The sequence below is a fragment of the Nipponia nippon genome, unplaced genomic scaffold (genome assembly GCF_047370975.1).
Source record: "Nipponia nippon isolate SJK-2023a ecotype South Korea unplaced genomic scaffold, ASM4737097v1 scaffold_35, whole genome shotgun sequence".
Taxonomy (NCBI): domain Eukaryota; kingdom Metazoa; phylum Chordata; class Aves; order Pelecaniformes; family Threskiornithidae; genus Nipponia; species Nipponia nippon.
In genome coordinates this window covers 3,902,492-3,921,408 of record NW_028262353.1, presented here as the reverse complement: position 1 = coordinate 3,921,408, position 18,917 = coordinate 3,902,492, and the positions used below count along the sequence as shown (strand labels likewise).

The 18,917-nt window shown below is 67.8% G+C and overlaps 2 protein-coding genes across 2 annotated transcripts; both read right to left on the bottom strand.

The window, feature by feature from the left end:
- Positions 1-514: 514 nt before the first annotated feature.
- CXXC1 (CXXC finger protein 1) lies at positions 515-14,777 on the bottom strand. Its single transcript, XM_087771509.1, has 15 exons — positions 14,685-14,777; positions 14,476-14,573; positions 13,533-13,633; positions 13,231-13,346; positions 12,711-12,866; positions 10,404-10,430; positions 9,883-10,032; positions 8,563-8,670; positions 7,339-7,523; positions 5,891-6,098; positions 4,838-4,948; positions 2,586-2,635; positions 2,059-2,155; positions 1,190-1,342; positions 515-706 (listed from the first exon to the last, which is right to left on the bottom strand). Exons 1-15 carry the CDS (start codon positions 14,685-14,687, stop codon positions 566-568), a joined length of 1,704 nt encoding a protein of 567 aa, XP_087627635.1. The 5' UTR covers positions 14,688-14,777; the 3' UTR covers positions 515-565.
- A 717-nt stretch (positions 14,778-15,494) lies between these two features.
- Positions 15,495-17,868, bottom strand: LOC148054060 (synaptonemal complex central element protein 1-like). Its single transcript, XM_087771870.1, has 9 exons — positions 17,769-17,868; positions 17,573-17,620; positions 17,403-17,457; positions 16,698-16,787; positions 16,540-16,603; positions 16,396-16,462; positions 16,224-16,278; positions 15,652-15,741; positions 15,495-15,549 (listed from the first exon to the last, which is right to left on the bottom strand). Exons 1-9 carry the CDS (start codon positions 17,866-17,868, stop codon positions 15,495-15,497), a joined length of 624 nt encoding a protein of 207 aa, XP_087627996.1.
- Between the last annotated feature and the right edge of the window lie 1,049 nt (positions 17,869-18,917).

The following is an 18,917-nucleotide window of genomic DNA, read 5'->3' as shown; positions in this document are numbered from 1 at the left end:
CCCCCCTCCAACCCTACAGACCCCCCCGACCCCTATAAACTCCGTCATGACCCTATAGACCCTCCCCAACCCCCCTCCAACCCTATAGACCCCCCCGACCCCTATAAACTCCGTCATGACCCTATAGACCCCCCCGACCCCTATAGACCCCCCAGCCCCCCCCGACCCCTATAAACTCCGCCATGACCCTATAGACCCCCCCGACCCCTATAGACCCCCCCAGCCCCCCCGACCCCTATAAACTCCGCCATGACCCTGCAGACCCCCCCGACCCCTATAGACCCCCCCAGCCCCCCCCGACCCCTATAAACTCCGCCATGACCCTATAGACCCCCCGACCCCTATAGACCCCCCCAGCCCCCCCCGACCCTATTCCCCCCCCGACCCCCCACAGCCGAGGCCTCCTTCGACGCCCATTTTATTGGGGGGGGGGAGGTTTCCCGGGGGGGGGCACCCCGGGGGGGGGGGGGTGGGGGTCCCCGGGGGGGCTCCCCCGGGCGGGGGGTCCCGGGGGGGTGGGGCTCCCCGGGGGGGGGGTGTCCCGGGGGGGGCACCCCGGGGGGGGTCAGCGGTCGGTGCGGAGGTCGGTGGTGAGGGGGTCGTGCTGGATGGTCTGGTGCAGCATGAGGGCCAGCAGCCCCGCCCGGTTCGTCATGGCCGCCCGCACGTTGCGCTCCTGCTCGAAGAGCTCGTCCAGCTTGTACCACTGCGGGGGAGGGGCGGCGTGGGGACACCGCGGGGACATGGGGACACCCATGGGGACACCCCGGGGACAAGGGGACCCCCAGGGACCTCAGTGACCCCCAAGGGACCCTCACTGACACCCAGGGGACCTTCAATGGCCCCAAGGACCTCGGTGACACCCAAGGGACCTCAACGCCACCCATGGGACCCTTGGTGACACCCGTGGGACCTCAAGGCCACCCAAGGGACCTTCAATGACCCCCAGAAGACCCCAACGCCACCCAAGGGACCCTTAAGGCCACCCATGGGACCCTTGGTGACACCTGTGGGACCTCAACGCCACCCAAGGGACCCCTGAGGCCACCCGTGGGACCCCTGGTGACACCCATGGGACCCTCAATGCCACCCCTGGGACCATCAATGACCCCAGAAGACCCCAACGCCACCCAAGGGCCCCCCGAGGCCACCCACGGGACCCTGGTGACACCCCCGGGGGAGCACCCACCACGCGGACGCGCTCCAGGTCGACCTCGGCGCGGCGCAGCTTCTCCCAGCAGTAATGGCGGTGGCACTTGCGCTTGGGGACGCGGCAGAAGTCCCCCGTCAGCTCGAAGACGTCCCGCACCAGCGGGCACCCGCACACCTCGTCCGCCGGCACCTGGGGGTGGGGGCACCCGCCGGGTCAGGGCACCCCCCGGCACCCATGGGTGCCCCCCCCAGCACTCTATGTGCCCCCCACGGCACCCATGGGTGCACCTAAAGCATCAGGGGCACCCCACAGCACCATGGGTGCCCCCCCCAGCACTATATATGGCACCCACTGCACCCATGGGTGCACCTACAGCCCTAGGGATGCCCCACAGCATCCATAGGTGCCCCCCACTGCACCCATGGGTGCACCTAAAGCATCAGGGGCACCCCACAGCACCATGGGTGCCCCCCACAGCACCCATGGGTGCACCTAAAGCATCAGGGGCACCCCACAGCACCATGGGTGCCCCCCCCAGCACTATATATGGCACCCACTGCACCCACGGGTGCACCTACAGCCCTAGGGATGCCCCACAGCATCCATAGGTGCCCCCCACTGCACCCATGGGTGCACCTAAAGCATCAGGGGCACCCCCCAGCACCATGGGTGCCCCCCCCAGCACTATATATGGCACCCACTGCACCCATGGGTGCACCTAAAGCATCAGGGGCACCCCACAGCACCCATGGGTGCCCCCCTCCACCCCCCCAGCACCCATGGGTGCCTCCCCCCCAATCCCTCCTTCCCCCAGCGCCCCTCCCCTCCCCCCCACCCCCCTCCAGGCCCCTCCCCTGCCCCGCAGCACCCATGGGTGCGCCCCCGCCCCCATGGGTGCCCCTCACCTTGGGGTCCCGGGAGTGCTCGGGGCAGAGCACCTGCAGCCGCTTGCAGTAGGTTTTGCTCTGGGGGTTGTAGACGTCGCAGAAGAGGCGGGTGGCCCTGCGGGGGAGGGGGGCGGCGTGAGCCGGGGGGGGCTGGGGGCTCCCCTCCCCCCACCCCCGCCACCCAGGAACCCCCCCTCACCCACCCCCACCCGGGTGGGACCCGGGCGTTTGGGACCTCCCCTCCCCCACCCAGGGGGACCCAGGCACCCAGGGACCCCCTCCCCCACCCAGACAGACCTCCCCTCCCCCACCCAGGGAGACCCAGGCACCCAGGACCCCCCTCCCCCACCCAGGAACCCCCTCCCCCACCCCCCACCCAGACAGACCTCCCCTCCCCCACCCACGGGGACCCAGGACCCCCCTCCCCCAAGGGACCCAGGCACCCAGGACGCCCCTCCCCCACCAAGACCACCCCCCCCTCCCCCACCCAGGGCTCTGGGTGCTCCCCTCCCCCCCCGGGCTCTGGGTGCCCCTCCCCCGCTCACCCCTCGATGCGGGTGGGGTACATGGAGCCGAAGGAGGTCTGGCTCTCGTACTGCCGGCACGGGGGGGGGGGTCAGGGGGGCTATAGGGGCCGGGGGCACCTATAGACCCTCAGGGGCACCTATAGACCCCCCCGAGAGGCCCCACAGCCCCTATAGGGCCCCACAGCGGGGTCCCTATGGCCCCTAGAGCCCCCCGAGAGGTTCTATAGCCCCTATAGAGCCCAAAATGAGGTTTTATATGGCCCCTATAGCCCCCAGAGAAGCCCTACAGCCCCTATAGAGCTCCACCCCTATAGGGTCTGTATGGCCCCCAGAGAGACCCCCCTATCCCCTAAAGAGCCCAAGACCAGAGTCTGTATGGGCCCTATATCCCCTATAGAGCCCAAGAACATGATCCATGTGGCCCCTCTGCCCCCTATAGAGCCCAAAAGCAGAGTCTGTATGGCCCCTAGAGCCCCCAGAGATCCCCTATATCCCCTATAGCACCCAAGGAGAGGATCTATACAGCCCCTAAAGCCCCCAGAGATCCCCTATATTCCCTATAGCACGCAAGGACAGGATCCATGCGTCCCCCAGAGACCCTCCATCCCCTAGAGCACCCCAGGACAGGCTCCATACGGCCCCCAGCCCCTCCCCCCCTATAGCGCCCTGGCACAGGCTCCATACATCCCCCAGCCCCCCGTACCCCCATGGCGCCCAGCACAGGCTCCATACGTCCCCCAGCCCCCCGTACCCCCATGGCGCCCAGCACGGGCTCCATACGTCCCCCAGCCCCCCGTACCCCCATGGCGCCCAGCACAGGCTCCATACGTCCCCCAGCCCCCCGTACCCCCATGGCGCCCAGCACGGGCTCCATACGTCCCCCAGCCCCCCCGTACCCCCATGGCGCCCAGCACAGGCTCCATACGTCCCCCAGCCCCCCGTACCCCCATGGCGCCCAGCACGGGCTCCATACGTCCCCCAGCCCCCCGTACCCCCATGGCCCCCAGCACGGGCCCCATACGTCCCCCAGCCCCCCGTACCCCCATGGCGCCCAGCACGGGCTCCATACGTCCCCCAGCCCCCCGTACCCCCATGGCGCCCAGCACGGGCTCCATACGTCCCCCAGCCCCCCGTACCCCCATGGCGCCCAGCACGGGCTCCATACGGCCCCCAGCCCCCCGTACCCCCATAGCGCCCAGCACGGGCTCCATACGGCCCCCAGCCCCCGTACCCCCATGGCGCCCAGCACGGGCTCCATACGTCCCCCAGCCCCCGTACCCCCATGGTGCCCAGCACGGGCTCCATACGTCCCCCAGCCCCCCCATACCCCCATAGCGCCCAGCACGGGCTCCATACGTCCCCCAGCCCCCATACCCCCATGGCGCCCAGCACGGGCTCCATACGTCCCCCAGCCCCCCGTACCCCCATGGCGCCCAGCACGGGCTCCATACGTCCCCCAGCCCCCCGTACCCCCATGGCGCCCAGCACGGGCTCCATACGTCCCCCAGCCCCCCATACCCCCATAGCGCCCAGCACGGGCTCCATACGGCCCCCAGCCCCCGTACCCCCATGGCACCCAGCACGGGCTCCATACGTCCCCCAGCCCCCCGTACCCCCATAGCGCCCAGCACGGGCTCCATACGGCCCCCAGCCCCCGTACCCCCATGGCGCCCAGCACGGGCTCCATACGTCCCCCAGCCCCCCGTACCCCCATGGCGCCCAGCACGGGCTCCATACGTCCCCCAGCCCCCCATACCCCCATAGCGCCCAGCACGGGCTCCATACGTCCCCCAGCCCCCATACCCCCATGGCGCCCAGCACGGGCTCCATACGTCCCCCAGCCCCCGTACCCCCATGGCGCCCAGCACGGGCTCCATACGTCCCCCAGCCCCCCGTACCCCCATGGCGCCCAGCACGGGCTCCATACGTCCCCCAGCCCCCCGTACCCCCATGGCGCCCAGCACGGGCTCCATACGGCCCCCAGCCCCCGTACCCCCATGGCGCCCAGCACGGGCTCCATACGGCCCCCAGCCCCCCGTACCCCCATAGCGCCCAGCACGGGCTCCATACGGCCCCCAGCCCCCCGTACCCCCATGGCGCCCAGCACGGGCTCCATACGTCCCCCCGCCCCCCGTACCCCCATGGCGCCCAGCACGGGCTCCATACGTCCCCCAGCCCCCGTACCCCCATGGCGCCCAGCACGGGCTCCATACGTCCCCCAGCCCCCATACCCCCATGGCGCCCAGCACGGGCTCCATACGTCCCCCGACCTTGGCGTAGCAGCGCTCCATGTGGCGCAGGGCCACCTTGGGGTTGATGGGGTGGCCGCAGGAGACGCAGAAGATCTGGAGGTCGGTGTCCTCGCTGTCCCCCTCCGTGCTCTGCGGGAGGGGCGGGGTCAGGGGCGGGGCTAGGGCGGGGCCGGGGCGGGGCTAGGGCACTCGTGTGGGGTTAGGGGAGGGGGGTAAGGGGGTTCCGGGGGAGCCAGGGGGTCCAAGGGGGCGGGGTTAAGGGGTCTGGGGGCGGGGTTAAGGGGTTTGGGGGGAGTTATGGGGTCTGGGGGGAGGAGCTAAGGGGGGTTGGGGGCAGGGTTAATTGGTCTGGGGGGAGCCAGGGGTGCAAGGAGGTGGGGTTAAGGGGTCTGGGGGCGGGGTTATAGGGGTCTGGGGGGACCCGGGCATCTGGGGGTGGGGTTATGGGGTCTGGGGGGGGGGTTAAGGGCGTTCAGGGGGGACCCAAGGGTCTGGGGGTGGGGTTAAGGGGTCTGGGGGCGGGGTTATGGGGCCTGGGGGCGGGGTTATGGGGCCTGGGGGGGACCCAGGAGTCGGGGGGGGGGGGCTAAGGGGTCTGGGGGTGGGGTTAAGGGGCCTGGGGGGACCCAGGGGTCTGGGGGTGGGGTTAAGGAGTTTGGGGGCGGGGTTATGGGGCCTGGGGGTGGGGTTAAGTGTTCGGGGGGGACCCAGGAGTCGGGGGGGGGGGGGGGCTAAGGGGTCTGGGGGGGGGTTAAGGGGCCTGGGGGGACCCAGGGGTCTGGGGGTGGGGTTATGGGGGGGGGGGGCTGGAGGTCCAAGGGGGTGGGGTTATGGGGTCTGGGGGCGGGGTTAAGGGGGTTCAGGGGCGACCCAGGAGTCTGGGGGGGGGGGCTAAGGGGCCTGGGGGCGGGGTTAAGGGGCCTGGGGGGACCCAGGGGTCTGGGGGTGGGGTTAAGGAGTTTGGGGGCGGGGTTATGGGGCCTGGGGGCGGGGTTATGGGGGTTCAGGAGGGACCCGGGGGCCTGGGGGCGGGGTGAAGGGGCCCGGGGGGGGGCGGCCGGGGGCGCCCACCTCCTCGTCCTCGCGCGGCGGGTGCCCCTTGGCGCGGGCGATCAGCCCCTCCAGCTCGTGGAAGCGCCGCTCCATCTCCTGCAGCCGCAGCCGGGCCTGGTGCTGCTCCCGCCGGATGCGCTCCAGCAGCCGCTTCCCGTGCTCCTCCGCCACGCAGGGGCTCTGCTGCCACTGCTGGATCCGCTGCGGCAGGATCTCGTAGATCCGGCTGCGGGGGGGAGGGGGTAACGGGGGCGCCCGGGGATCCCCGCCGCCCCAGGAGCCCGGGATCCGCTAGATCCGGCTATGAGACTTCACGCTGGTTTGTACTGGTCTGTACTGGTCTATGCTGGTCGGTACTCACTCGGCGGGCAGCTTGACGCCGCAGGCCTCGCCGCGGTACTTGGATAACTGGGGCGCCAGACTGGGCTCCTGGACGCTGTGCTCCTTCATACTGGTCTATAGTGGTTTCTACCAGGCTGTACTGGTCTAGACTGGTTTCTACTGGTCTACGCTCACTCAGAAGCCAGCTTCATGCCACCACCTTCCCCCCGGTACTCGGATGACCGGGGCGTCAGAGGGGTCTACCGCCCTCTATACCCCTTCCTAGCGGCCTCTACTGGTCTGTACTGGTCTATGCTGGTTGGTACTCACTCGGCGGCCAGCTTGACGCCGCAGGCCTCGCCGCAGTACTTGGATAACTGGGGCGCCAGACTGGGCTCCTGGACGCTGTGCTCCTTCATACTGGTCTATAGTGGTTTCTACCAGGCTGTACTGGTCTAGACTGGTTTCTATTGGTCTAGAGTGGTTTCTACTGGTCTACACTCACTCGGAAGCCAGCTTGATGCCACCACCCTCCCCCCGGTACTCGGATGACCGGGGCATCAGAGGGGTCTACCGCCCTCTATACCCCTTCCTAGTGGCCTATACTGGTCTATACTGGTTTCTACTGGCCTAGACTGGTTTCTACTGGCCTAGACTCACTCGGCAGCCAGCTTGACACCACCATGCTCCCTCCAGTACTTGGATGGCCGGGGCATCAGAGGGGTCTACTGCTCTCTATACCACTTCCTAGCAGCCTATACTGGTCTATACTGGTTTCTACTGGTCTAGACTGGTTTGTACTGGTTTCTACTGGTCTACACTTACTCACCAGCCAGCTTGACACCACCACCCTTCCTCCAGTATTCAGATGACCGGGGCATCAGAGGGGTCTACTGCCCTCTATACCACTTCCTAGTGGTGTCTACTGGTTTGTACTGGTCCGTACTCATTTATACCAGTCTATAACGGTTTATACTAGCCTATACTGGTCTACACTCACTCGGCAGCCAGCTTGACATCACCACCCTCCCTCCAGTACTCAGATGACCAGGGCATCAGAGGGGTCTACCGCCCTCTATACCCCTTCCTAGCGGCCTCTACTGGTTTGTACTGGTCGGTACTGGTCGGTACCGGTCGGTACTCACTTGGCGGCCAGCTTGACGCCGCAGGCCTCGCTGCAGTACTTGGAGGGGGGCCGGGCGGGGCGGGTGCAGCCGGGGCCCAGGCACTGGCCCAGCCCGGCGGGGTCGCGGGCGTCGGGGCGCTCCGGGTGCCGGCTGCGCTCCCGGTGCCGCGGCTTCTGCCGGTGCCGCTTGTAGCGCTCCTCCTTCTGCCGCCACCAGTAAGAACCAGTAAGCACCAGTTTGCACCAGTAAGGCACCACAGAGCCCACCAGGAGCCTTCCCGGCAGCTCCCAGTGGCCCTCCCAGTAACCCCTGGGGCCTCCCAGTAACCCTCGGGGCTTCCCAGTAACCCTTGGGGCTTTCCAGTAGCTCCCAGTAACCCCCAGTAAGACCCCCAGCAATCACCACGAGCTCACCCAGAGCTCCCAAAAGCCCTCCCAGTAGCTCCCAGTGGCCCTCCCAGTAACCCCTGGGGCCTTCCAGTAACCCTCGGGGCTTCCCAGTAGCTCCCAGTAACCCCCAGTAAGACCCCCAGCAAATCACCACGAGCTCACCTAGAGCTCCCAACAGTCCTCCCAGTAACCCTCAGGGCCTCCCAGTAGTTCCTAGTAACCCCCAGTAGCTCCCAATTCACACCAGTAAGACCTCCAGGGATCACCACAAGCTCACTCAGAGCTCCCAGCAGCCCTCCCAGCAGCTCCCAATGGCCCTCCCAGTAACCCTCAGGGGCTCCCAGTAACCAACCCTCAGGGCCTCCCAGTAGCTCCCAGTAACCCCCAGTAGCTCCCAGTTCACACCAGTAAGACTCCCGGGGATCACCACGAGCTCACCCAGAGCTCCCAGGAGCCCTGCCAGTAAGCTTCAGGGCATCCCAGTAGCTCCCAGTAACCCCTAGGGCATCCCAGTAACCACCAGAACCCCACCAGTAGCTCCCAGTAGCCCTCCCAGTGACTCCCAGTGCCCACCAGAACCCCACCAGCAGCTCCCAGTGGCCCTCCCAGTAAGCTTCAGGGCATCCCAGTAGCTCCCAATAACCCCTAGGGCATCCCAGTAACCACCAGAACCCACCAGTAGCCCTCCTAATGACTCCCAGTAGCTCCCAGTGCCCACCAGACCCCACTAGGAGCTCCCAGGAGCCCTCCCAGTGACTCCCAGTCGCTCCCAGTGCCACCAGAACCCCACCAGCAGCTCCCAGGAGCCCTCCCAGTAGCTCCCAGTGCCTCCCAGTAGGCCCCCAGGCCCCACCTTTTTGTCCGACTTCTTCTCCCGCCGCTTGACGTGCTTGACCTTGACGGCGCGCTTGCGCAGGACGGGGTCAAGGAAGGGGGCGTCCTCGGGGTCGCTGAGCCACGGCTGCACGGGGACACGCCAAGAACACGCCTCAGCACCGCCAGAACGCGCCTCGCCACGCTTAAAACGCCCATTTATGGGCTAAAACCACGGCTTGGGGCACTCAGAAAACGTCTTTACACGCTAAAACACGCCTCAACATGCTTTAAACACCCATTTCTGGGCCAAAACCACGGGCTGGGGCACTTGAAATATGCCTTTACACGCTAAAACAGGCCTCGACGCGCTTAAAACACCCATTTTGGGCTAAAACCACGGCTTAGTGTACTTGAAATACATCTTTACACGCTAAAAACACGCCTCTACGCGCAAAGCCACACCTTGGCGCCATTACGGTGTGACTCCGACACGCTAAGAACATGGCTCGACACGGTTAACAAGCCCTGACACGCTAACCCCAGCCGCCGAACGCCCTAACACACGGAAAACACGCCTCAACATGCTAATAACACGCCAGCGGGGAGGGGGTTGGGGGGGGTTGGAGGGTCCTGGGACCAGGATTTGGGGGGATTTGGGGGGATTTGGGGTCCCCAGAACCGAAATTAGGGGATTTGGGGGGATTTGGGGGGGACTGGGGGGATTTGTGTCCCTGGAACTGAATTTGGGGCATTTTGGGGGGATGTGGGGGCGATTCTGAGTCCCCGGAACTGATTTTGGGACATTTTGGGGCGATTTTGGGGGGATTTGGGGTCCCCAGGGGAAATTACGGGGATTTGGGGTCCCTGATGTTCATTTTGGGGGATTTTGGGGTAATGCTGGGGGGATTTAGGGTCCCCAGCCCAGAATTTGGGGCATTTTGGGGCCATTCTGGGGAATTTGGGGTCCCCCGCACCCATTTTGGGGCCACTCTGAATAGATTTAGGGTCCCCAACGCAGAATTTGGGGCATTTTGGGATCGTTCTGGGGGGATTTGGGGTCCCCAGTGCCCATTTTGGGGTCGTTCTGGGGGGATTTGGGGTCCCCAGCGCCCATTTTGGGGCCATTCTGGGGGGATTTGGGGTCCCCAGCGCCCATTTTGGGGTCGTTCTGGGGGGATGTGGGGTCCCCAGTGCCCATTTTGGGGCCACTCTGAATGGATTTAGTGCCCCCAACCCAGAATTTGGGGCATTTTGGGGCCGTTCGGGGGGGATGTGGGGTCCCTGACCTCAAACCTGAGAGCCCTGGGGGCGAGGGGAGGATTTTGGGGTGCTGGGGGAGGGATTCTGGGGTGCTCACCAGCCCGTGCTCGTCGAAGGCGCCGGCGCAGAGCTCCTGGTAGAGCCGGGGGTCGAGCGGCAGCTCCTCGTCCGAGAGGCTCTCGGGGGGCCCCGCCGCCCCCAGCTGCTCCTTCAGCAGCTCCAGCTCCCCCTCGCGCCCCCGCGCCAGCTGGGGGGGGGTCAGCACCCACCCAGCCGGCCGGCGCCCCCGCCCCTCCGCACCCATGGGACCCCCCCCTTGCAACCCCCAAGCGTTCGGGGGACCCAGAACCCCTCCCCCCCAAGAGGACCCCCCACCCTCAAAAGGGGACCCAGGCGTCTTGGGGAGCCCCCCAACCCCCACCCAAGGGGACCCAAGCGTCTGCGACCTCCCCCCCCCCCACCCAGAAGGGACCCAGGCGTTGGGGGGACCCGACATCACCCCCCCCCCCTTGGACCCTGAGGGGACCCAGGCTCTGGGACCCCCCCACCCCCACCCAGGGGGGACCCAGGCGTCTGGGGACCCCCCCACCCCCCCCCAAGGGGACGCAGGCGACTCACCGAGGTGGGGAAGTACTTGTAGGACTCCTGGGGGGGAGAGGGACGCGTTGGGGACGCGTCAGGGACATGGGGACACGTCAGGGACATGCCGGGGACGGGGGGGCACGTTGGGGACATAGAACAGGGGACACAGGGACACGTTAGGGACATGGGGACACGTCGGGGACGTGGGGACACGGGATGGGGACACGCTGGGGACGGGGGGACACGTTGGGGATGTAGAACAGGGGACACAGGGACACGTCGGGGACACGGGGGGGACATTGGGGACATGGGATGGGGACATGGGGACACATTGGGGACACAGAACAGGGGACAGAGGGACACACTGGGGACATGGGACGGGGACACGTGACAGGGACCCAGGGATGTGTGTGGGACACTGGGGACATGGGACGGGGGCACGGGGACACATTCGGGACGTAGAAGAGGGGACACAGGGACACACTGGGGACATGTGGGGGACATTGGGGACACAGGACGGGGACACAGGGACATGGGACAGGGACACAGGAACACGTGGAGGACATGGGGACATTGGGGACATGGGATGGGGACACGGGGACACACTGGGGACACGAGGACACGTGGGGGACATGGGGAGAGATTTAGGAGACGGCAGGGACAGGAACAGCGCGACACGGGGACCCGGGACACGCCAGGAACACGGGGACACGGTGACACAGAAACACGGCAGGGACACGCCAGGGACACGAGACAGGGTGACAGGGCCACAGCGGGGACACACTGGGGCCACCCCACCCCCCAAACCCCCGCACACGCCAAGCACACACCAAAAGCAGACACGCCACATGCTAAGGACACGCTAAAGCCCCACTAACTGCACGCTAACACGCTAAGAACACGCAAGCCACATGCAAAGCACATGCTGCTACCGTGCTAACACGCTAAAGGCGCTAACGCCATGCTCATGGCGTGCTAAGGACACGCTAAGCACACACAGGCCACGCTAACATGCTAAAGCCCCAGCAACCTCACGCTAAGGACACACTAAAGCCATGCTAACGACACGTTACGCATCCATTAAGGCCACGCTACCAACACGTGAAGCACACGCTAAGGCCACGCTAACAACGTGCGAAGCACGTACTAACGACACACTGAGGGCATGCAAACGTGCTCAGCACATGCTAAGGCCACGCCAGCCACACGCCAAGGCCACAGTGACAATGCTAACGACACGCTAGCACGCCAAGCACGCGCAAGACACGCCAAGCACACGCCAAGCACATGGTAAGGCCATGCTAACACAACACACTAAACACGCTACAGCCACGCTAGCAATACGCTAACATGCTAAAGCCACCCAAACAACATGCTAAGGCCATGCCAAGCATACGCTAAGGCCACAGTAAGCCCACATCAAGGACACGCTAAGGACACGTGAAGCACTCCCCACCTCCACACTAAGCCCATGCCAAGCACACGCTAAGCCCACGCTAAGGCCACGCCAAGGCCATGCCAAGGCCACACCAAGTACATACTAAAGCCACACTAAGGCCACACCAAGGATACAGTAAACCTCTACTAAGGACGTACAAAACAGTAACCCCATGCTAAGGCCACGCCAAGCACACGCTAACGCCACACACTAAGGCCATGCTAAGGCCACGTCAAGCGCAGCCTAAAGCCATAGAAAGGCCATGCCAAGAACATGCTAAGGACATGCTACAGCCACGCTAAGGACACGAAACACTCACTCCAGGCTAAGGCCATGCCAAACACATGCTAAAGCCACACTAACACCACACTAAGGCCGTGCCAAGGCCATGCCAAGCACACACCAAGCACATACCAAGGCCACGTAAAGGACTCCCTAGCCCCACGCTAAGCCCACAGCAAGCACATACTAAGACCACGCCATGCACACGCTAAGGCCACATAAAATATTCACTAGCCCCACACCAAGCACATGCTAAGGCCCTGTAGAGCACTCCCTAGCCCCATGCTAAAACCACACCAAGCACATGCTATGGCCACATAAAGGATTCCATAGCCCCATGCTAAGGCCACAGCAAGCACACGCTAAGGCCACACCAAGCACACGTTAAGGCCACATAAAATATTCACTAGCCCCACGCCAAGCACACGCTAAGGCCACATAAAGGACTCCCTCGCCCCACGCTAAGACCATGCCAAGCACACGCTAAGGCCACATAAAATATTCACTAGCCCCACGCCAAGCACACGCTAAGGCCACATAAAGGACTCCCTGGCCCCAGGCTAAGGCCACACCAAGCACACGCTAAGGCCACACCAAGCACACGCCAAGGCCCCGGGGCTCACGCGGGCGCGCAGCTGGCACTGCCGCAGGCGGCACTTCTGGCGGATCTTGTTGGGGCCCCCGAATTTCTTCATGTCGCGGCAGAAGTCGCACTGCCCGCAGTCCTCGGGGCGCCGGCACGCCTCGCACTCCCCGCACATGCGGGCCGACCGCTTGATCTGCACGGAACGGGGGGGGATGCAGGCGGCCGGGAGGGGATCCGGGCGGCCGGTTCCACCCCCAATGCCTCTGTGCACCCATGGGTGCCCCCCCAGACCCTTGGGTGCCCCCCCCAGACCCCCTGGGTGCCCCCCCAGACCCCCTGGGTGCCCCCCCAGACCCCTTGGGTGCCCCCCCCAGACCCCTTGGGTGCCCCCCCCCAGACCCCCTGGGTGTCCCCCCCAGACCTCTTGGCTGCCCCCCAGACTGCTGGGTGCCCCCCCAGACCCCCTGGGTGCCCCCCCAGACCCCTTGGCTGCACCCCAGACCCCTTGGGTGCCCCCCAGACCCCTTGGGTGCCCCCCAGACCCCCCTGGGTGCCACCTTAGCGGCTCGGCCCTGCTCCAACGCCAGCTCCTGGGCCTTGACGCTCTCGTGTTCCCGTTCCTTTTCCCGCCATTTCTTGTGCCGGTACCGGATTTCCAGGGTGGGATCCTTCTCTGGGGGAGGGGAGGGAGTCAGGGGGACCCCGCAGTCCAGGACCCTCCCAAAAGGGATCCAGGTGCCCAGGACCCCCCAAAAAGGGGCCCAAGAATTTGGGACCCCCCCAAAAAGGGGCGCAGGCGCCCAGGAGCCCCCCAAAAAGGGGCGCGGGCGTTGGGGACCCCCCGAAGGGGGTGGCTCACCCCGGCACTGCAGGCAGTACCACTCCCGTATGGCCTTCGCCATCTTCTCGGTGATGTTGATGCAGTCGCCGTGGAACCACTCGTTGCAGTTGTCGCACCCGCTGCGGGGGAAGGGAGCACCCTCAGCCCCGGGGGGGGCACCCAGGCCTCCGGGAGGCCCCCACCCCATCCCCCACCCTAAGGGACCCAGGCGTCCGGGACCCCCCCCAATCGCCCAGAAGGGACCCAGTGGCCAGGGGGGCACCCAGGAGCCCGGGGAAGGGACCCAGGAGCCCGGGGGGGGGCACCCATGGGTTCAGGGAAGCCCCATAAGGAGGCACCCAGGAATCTGGGGGGCACCCAGGCACCTGGGGGGGCACCTAGGAGCCGGGGGAGGGCACCCAGGGGTCCTGGGGAAGCTCCATAAGGAGGCACCCAGGAATTTGGGGGGACTCAGGAGCCAGGGGGGGCACCCAGGGGTCCCGGGAAGGGAACCAGGAGCCCGGAGGGGGCACCCAGGAGCCCGGGGAAGCCCTGTAAGGAGGGACCCAGGAACTGAGGGGCACCCAGGGGTCCAAGGGGGGCACCCAGGGGTTGGGGGAAGCCCCATAAGGAGGCACCCAGGAATCAGGGGGCACCCAGAAGCCCCAGGAGGGGACCCAGGAGCCCGGGGGGACCACCCATGGGTTCAGGGAAGCCCCACAGGAGGGACTCAGGAACCGAGGGGCACCCAGGGGTCCGAGGAAGCCCCATAAGGAGGCACCAGGAGCTGCGGGGCAGCCAGAGGTCTGGGAAGGGGACCCAGGACCCTGGAGGGGCACCCAGGAGCCTGGGGGGGACCCTGGAGCCCGGGGAAGCCCCATAAGGAGGCACCCAGGCATCGGGGAGCACCCAGGAGCCCAGGGAGGGGACCCAGGAGCCGGGAGGGGGGCCCAGGGGTCCCGGCCCCCGCCCGGCCACTCACATCATGAAGCAGTTGATGTCGGGCTTGCGGCAGACGCAGTAAACCGGGGCGTTCTCCTCCCCGCCCGGGCCCGCCTCCGCGTCCGAGAACTCGCTGTCCTGAGGGGGGGGAACGGGGCGTCAGGGCCTCGGGGGGGCCCCCGGAGCCCGGCCCCCCGGGAAGGCCCCCAAGCGCCCGGGGAGGCCCCGGCGGCCCGGCCCCCCCCTCACCATTGCCGCTCTGTGGCGACCGCTGGCCCCGAGGGAAGAGCCCTGACCGGACCCGCCGAGACCGGAAGGGGAAAGGGCGTGGCCAGCTTCCGCTTCCGCCCCAAAATGGCGGCGGCGGCGCCTGCGCGGGGCGGTGCAAAATGGCGGCGCGCAGTGAATGGGGTGGTTCAAAATGGCAGCGCGCAGTGTGTGTGTGGGGGGGGTGGTTCAAAATGGCGGCGCGCTGTGAGGGGAGGGTGGTTCAAAATGGCGGCGCGCAGCGGGGGCGGCCATGTTGGGGAGGGACGGCGTGGGTGGGAGCCGCAAAGAGAGACGGGAGCGGTGGTGGGGGTTGGGGGCGTTTATTGGGGGCCGGGGGGCATTGGGGGACATCGGGGGGACAGGGGGACATCGGGGGGGACGGGGGACGTGGGGGACAGGGGGACATTGGGGGACGTGGGGACATTGGGGGACACGGGGGGGACATGGGGACAGGGTGACATTGGGGACGGGGGGACGGGGGGGGACACGGGGGGGACATGGGGACAGGGGGGACATGGGGGGACATGAGGGGACAGGGGGACGGGGGGGACACGGGGACGTTGGGGACGGGGGGCGGGGGGACAGGGGGGACATGGGGGGGTTGAGGGGGACATGGGGACATTGGGGACGGGGGGATGGGGGGACATCAGGGGCCGGGGGACACTGGGTGGCATTGGGGACGTGGGGACGGGGGGGACACGGGGGGGACGTGGGGACCATGGGGACATGGGGACGGGGGAGGCACTGGTGGCACTGGTGGCGCTGGTGGCACTGGTGCCCCCCCCCCACTCAGGGGGCGGAGCCCTGCCGTGGGGGCTGCAGCTGCTCCAGCTCCTCCTCCAGCCTGAGGGGGTGTGGGTGGGGTCAGGGGGTGGGCGGGGCCGCTACGCGGCTCTGCCCACCGAGGGGTGGGTGGGGCCAGGCCCAGCGGGGGCGGGGCACCCACCTCTCCCTGCGGCGCAGACAGCCCAGCCGCCGGCTGAGCTCCGCCCCCAGGCGCTGCCGCACCCCCTCCTCCGCCTGCTCCACCAATCGCCTGCTGGGAATGGGCGCTCGTGGGGGGTGGGGCCAGGGGCTCAGGGGCGGAGCCAGGGGCTCAGGGGGCAGGGCCAGGGCTCAGGGGGCAGGGCCAAGTATCCAGGGGGTGAAGCCAGGTGTCGAGGGGAGGGGACCCAGGCACTTGGGGGTGGGGCCAGGTGCGGGGGGCGGGGCCAGGGACTCAGGGGGTGGAACAGGTGCCTAGGGGGTGGAGCCAGACACTCAGAGGGTGGAGCCAGGCACCCAGGGGAGAAGCTGGTTGCTCAGGGGGCAGGGCCAGGCATCCAGGGGGTGGAGCCATGTGTCTGGGGGCAGAGCCAGGCATTCGGGGGTGGAGCCAAGTGCTTGGGGGTAGAGTCAGGGTTCCGGGGGGAGGAGCTGGGTATCTGGGGGTGGGGCCAGGTGCTCGTGGGGGCGGAGCCAGGCGGTCAGGGGGCGGGGCCAGGCATGGGGGGCAGGGCCAGGCCCCCTGCCACTCACAGGGCCACCTGGGCTTCAGGTCCCAGCTGCTGCTCCGCCTCCAGCAGGTGGTGCTCTGAGGGGGCGGGGCCTGTCACACCCCACGGGGGGGCGTGGCCAGGCCCCCAAGGGGGCGTGACCAGCTGTCCGGTGGGCGTGGCCATGCCCCAAGGGGGCGTGGCCAGGGGCTCACCCTGCCTCAGCAGCTTCTCCCGCGCCTCCTCCAGTCTGACCAGTTCAGCCGCCAACTGGGCTGGTGCCTGGGGGGCGGGACCAGGCGTGTGGGGCGGGGCCAAGGGCCTGGGGGCGGGGCCTGGGGGCGGGGCCGGGGGCTCACGTGTGCTTCCCACAGGCGCTTGTGCTCCTCGGTGATGTCATCGAGCTGCTGCCAGAACTCCTGCCTGCGTGAGGTCATGGCCCGGCGTGAGGTCACGCGCGGCGGGGTGACACCCCCCCCCGTCATGTGAACCCCGCCCCCGTGAGCTTTGACCCCACCTGTGGCCGCGGCGTAGGTGACGCAGGCGGCCCCGCTGCTGCCCCGCCCCCGCCAGGTCCCGCTGGCGGCCCAGGCAGAGCCCCCGGCGCCTGCGGGGTCAGGGGTCAACAGGGGGGCACGGGGTCAGGGGTCAGGGTCACAGGGTCAGGGGTCACAGGGAAAGGTTGGGGTGGGGTCACGGGGCAGGGGTCGGGGGGCTTGGAGGGGTCAAAGGTTACTGGGGTGGGGACAGGGGTCACTGGGGGCAGGGGTCATTGGGGGTGAGAGGTCACCGGGATCCGGGGTCAGCAGGGGGTCACCGAGGGGGTCAGAGGTCACCAGGAGTCAGGGTCACCAGGGGTGAGAGGTCACCGGGGGTAGTGGTCACCAGGTGTCAGGGGTGACCGAGGGGCTCAGCAGTCACCAGGGGTCAGAGGTCACCAGTAGTTGGGGTCACCAGGGGTCAGAGGTCACCAGAGGGGCGGGGGTCACCAGGGGTCAGAGGTCAGCAGGTGTCATGGAGGGGTCAGAGGTCACCAGTGCTCAGAGGTCGTTGGGGGTCAGGGGTCACCAGGAGATTGGGGGTCAGGGCTCAGAGGTCAGCAGAGGGCTCCGGTGTCCCCAGGTCAGAGGTCAGAAGGAGGTCAGAGGTCAGCGGGAGGTCAGGGTCAAAGGTCACCGGGAGCTCAGGGGTCACCGGGAGGGCATGGCCCCCTCCCTCTCACCTTTGACCTTCGCCCTCCACCTCCTCCCAGCGCCGCCGTGCCACCCGCCGCGCCTCTGCGGGGGAGGGGGGGAGGGCCCCGGGGCATGCTGGGAGCTCCGGCCAAGCCCCGGGGCATGCTGGGAAGGGGGGAGCGCCCCCGGGGCATGCTGGGGGGGGGGGGGGGCTCACCCTCCTGCTGCTGCCAGAGCCCCTCCAGCGCCGCCTGCTGCTCCTCCACTGCGGGGACGGGGGGCGGTGGCCGCGCCGCGGGGGGTCACCCCGGGTCCCCTGGGTGCTCCCCCCCCGTCCCCTGGGTGCCCCCCCCGTCCCCTGGGTGCCCCCGCCAGTCCCCTGGGTCCCCTCCGGGTGCCCCGGGGTGACTCACATTGCTCCAGGTGGCGGCGCAGCCCCTCGCTGTGGCCCTGAGCCTCCGCCAGCTCCCGCGCGGCGGCCTGACGCGCGGGGGGGGGGGGCGGGGGGGACATGGGGACATGGGGGGACAGGAGGGGACAACGGGACGTGGGGACATGGGGGGACGGGGAGACACGGGGGGACACAGGGGGACATGGGGACACGGGGGACATGGGGGGACATGGGGGAACATGGGGACATGGGGGGACGTGAGGGGGACATGGGGACGTGAGGGGACATTGGGGGACATGGGCATAAGGATATGGGGATGGGGGGAAGCAGGGGGACATGGGGATATGGGGGGGATGTGGGGACATGGGGACATGGGGGGATGTGGGGACATGGGGGGACACAGGGGACATGGGGACACAGGGGACATGGGGACATGGGGGGATACAGAGGGACGTGGGGACATGGGGGGATACAGAGGGATGTGGGGACATGGGGGGACATGGAGGGACGTGGGGGGGACGTGGGGATGTGAGGGGACATTGGGGGACATGGGCATAGGGAGATGGGGATGGGGGGAAGCGGGGGGACGTGGGGGGACGTGGGGACATGGGGGGATGGGGGAAGTAGGGGGATGTGGGGACATTGGGGGACATGGGGACGGGGGGACATGGGGACACGGGGAGACACAGGGGGACGTGGGGACATGGGGACACAGGGGACATCAGGGACACGGGGGACATTGGGGACACAGGAGACACGGGGGACATTGGGGACATGGGGACACGGGGGGACACGGGGACACGGGGCCGGGCGCTCACCGCGGTCCAGGCTGCGGAGCCTCCCCAGCAGCGCCTCCAGGCGCGGGGCCGCCCCGAGGGGCCGGGGGGCGGCCGGGGGGACGCAGGGTGGCACCCGCGGCCCCTCGGGGACACGGCGGGGGGACAGGGCCGGGGACGCCCCCGCGGGGACACCGCCGCCGCCACGGCCCTCACCGCGGGGGGCACCGGCCATCGCCGCCACCTGAGGGGACACGGGGACGATGGCGGCCGCGGGCTGGCCCTCGGCCCCCGTCCTGGCCCCTCTTCCCGCCATTTTCCCCCCTCTCCCCCCCTTTTTCTGTCACCTCTTCCCCCTCCATTTTCTGTCCCCAATTCCCCCCTTTTCTGTCCCC

What these genes read in the sequence shown, in the direction of transcription:
- CXXC1 (XM_087771509.1), bottom strand. An exon ending in AGTGCCAGCTGCGCGCCCGC is followed by an intron (nt 10,431 to 12,710) that starts GTGAGCCCCGGG and finishes TCTCCCCCCCAG; the next exon opens with GAGTCCTACAAGTACTTCCC. An exon ending in ACAAGTACTTCCCCACCTCG is followed by an intron (nt 10,033 to 10,403) that starts GTGAGTCGCCTG and finishes ACCCCCCCCCAG; the next exon opens with CTGGCGCGGGGGCGCGAGGG.
- LOC148054060 (XM_087771870.1), bottom strand. Translation starts at nt 17,868, where the DNA reads ATGTCCCCCCCGCCCCCCCCCCCCGCGCGTCAGGCCGCCGCGCGGGAG. An exon ending in CACCTACGCCGCGGCCACAG is followed by an intron (nt 16,604 to 16,697) that starts GTGGGGTCAAAG and finishes GACCTCACGCAG; the next exon opens with GCAGGAGTTCTGGCAGCAGC. An exon ending in CCTGAAGCCCAGGTGGCCCT is followed by an intron (nt 15,742 to 16,223) that starts GTGAGTGGCAGG and finishes CATTCCCAGCAG; the next exon opens with GCGATTGGTGGAGCAGGCGG.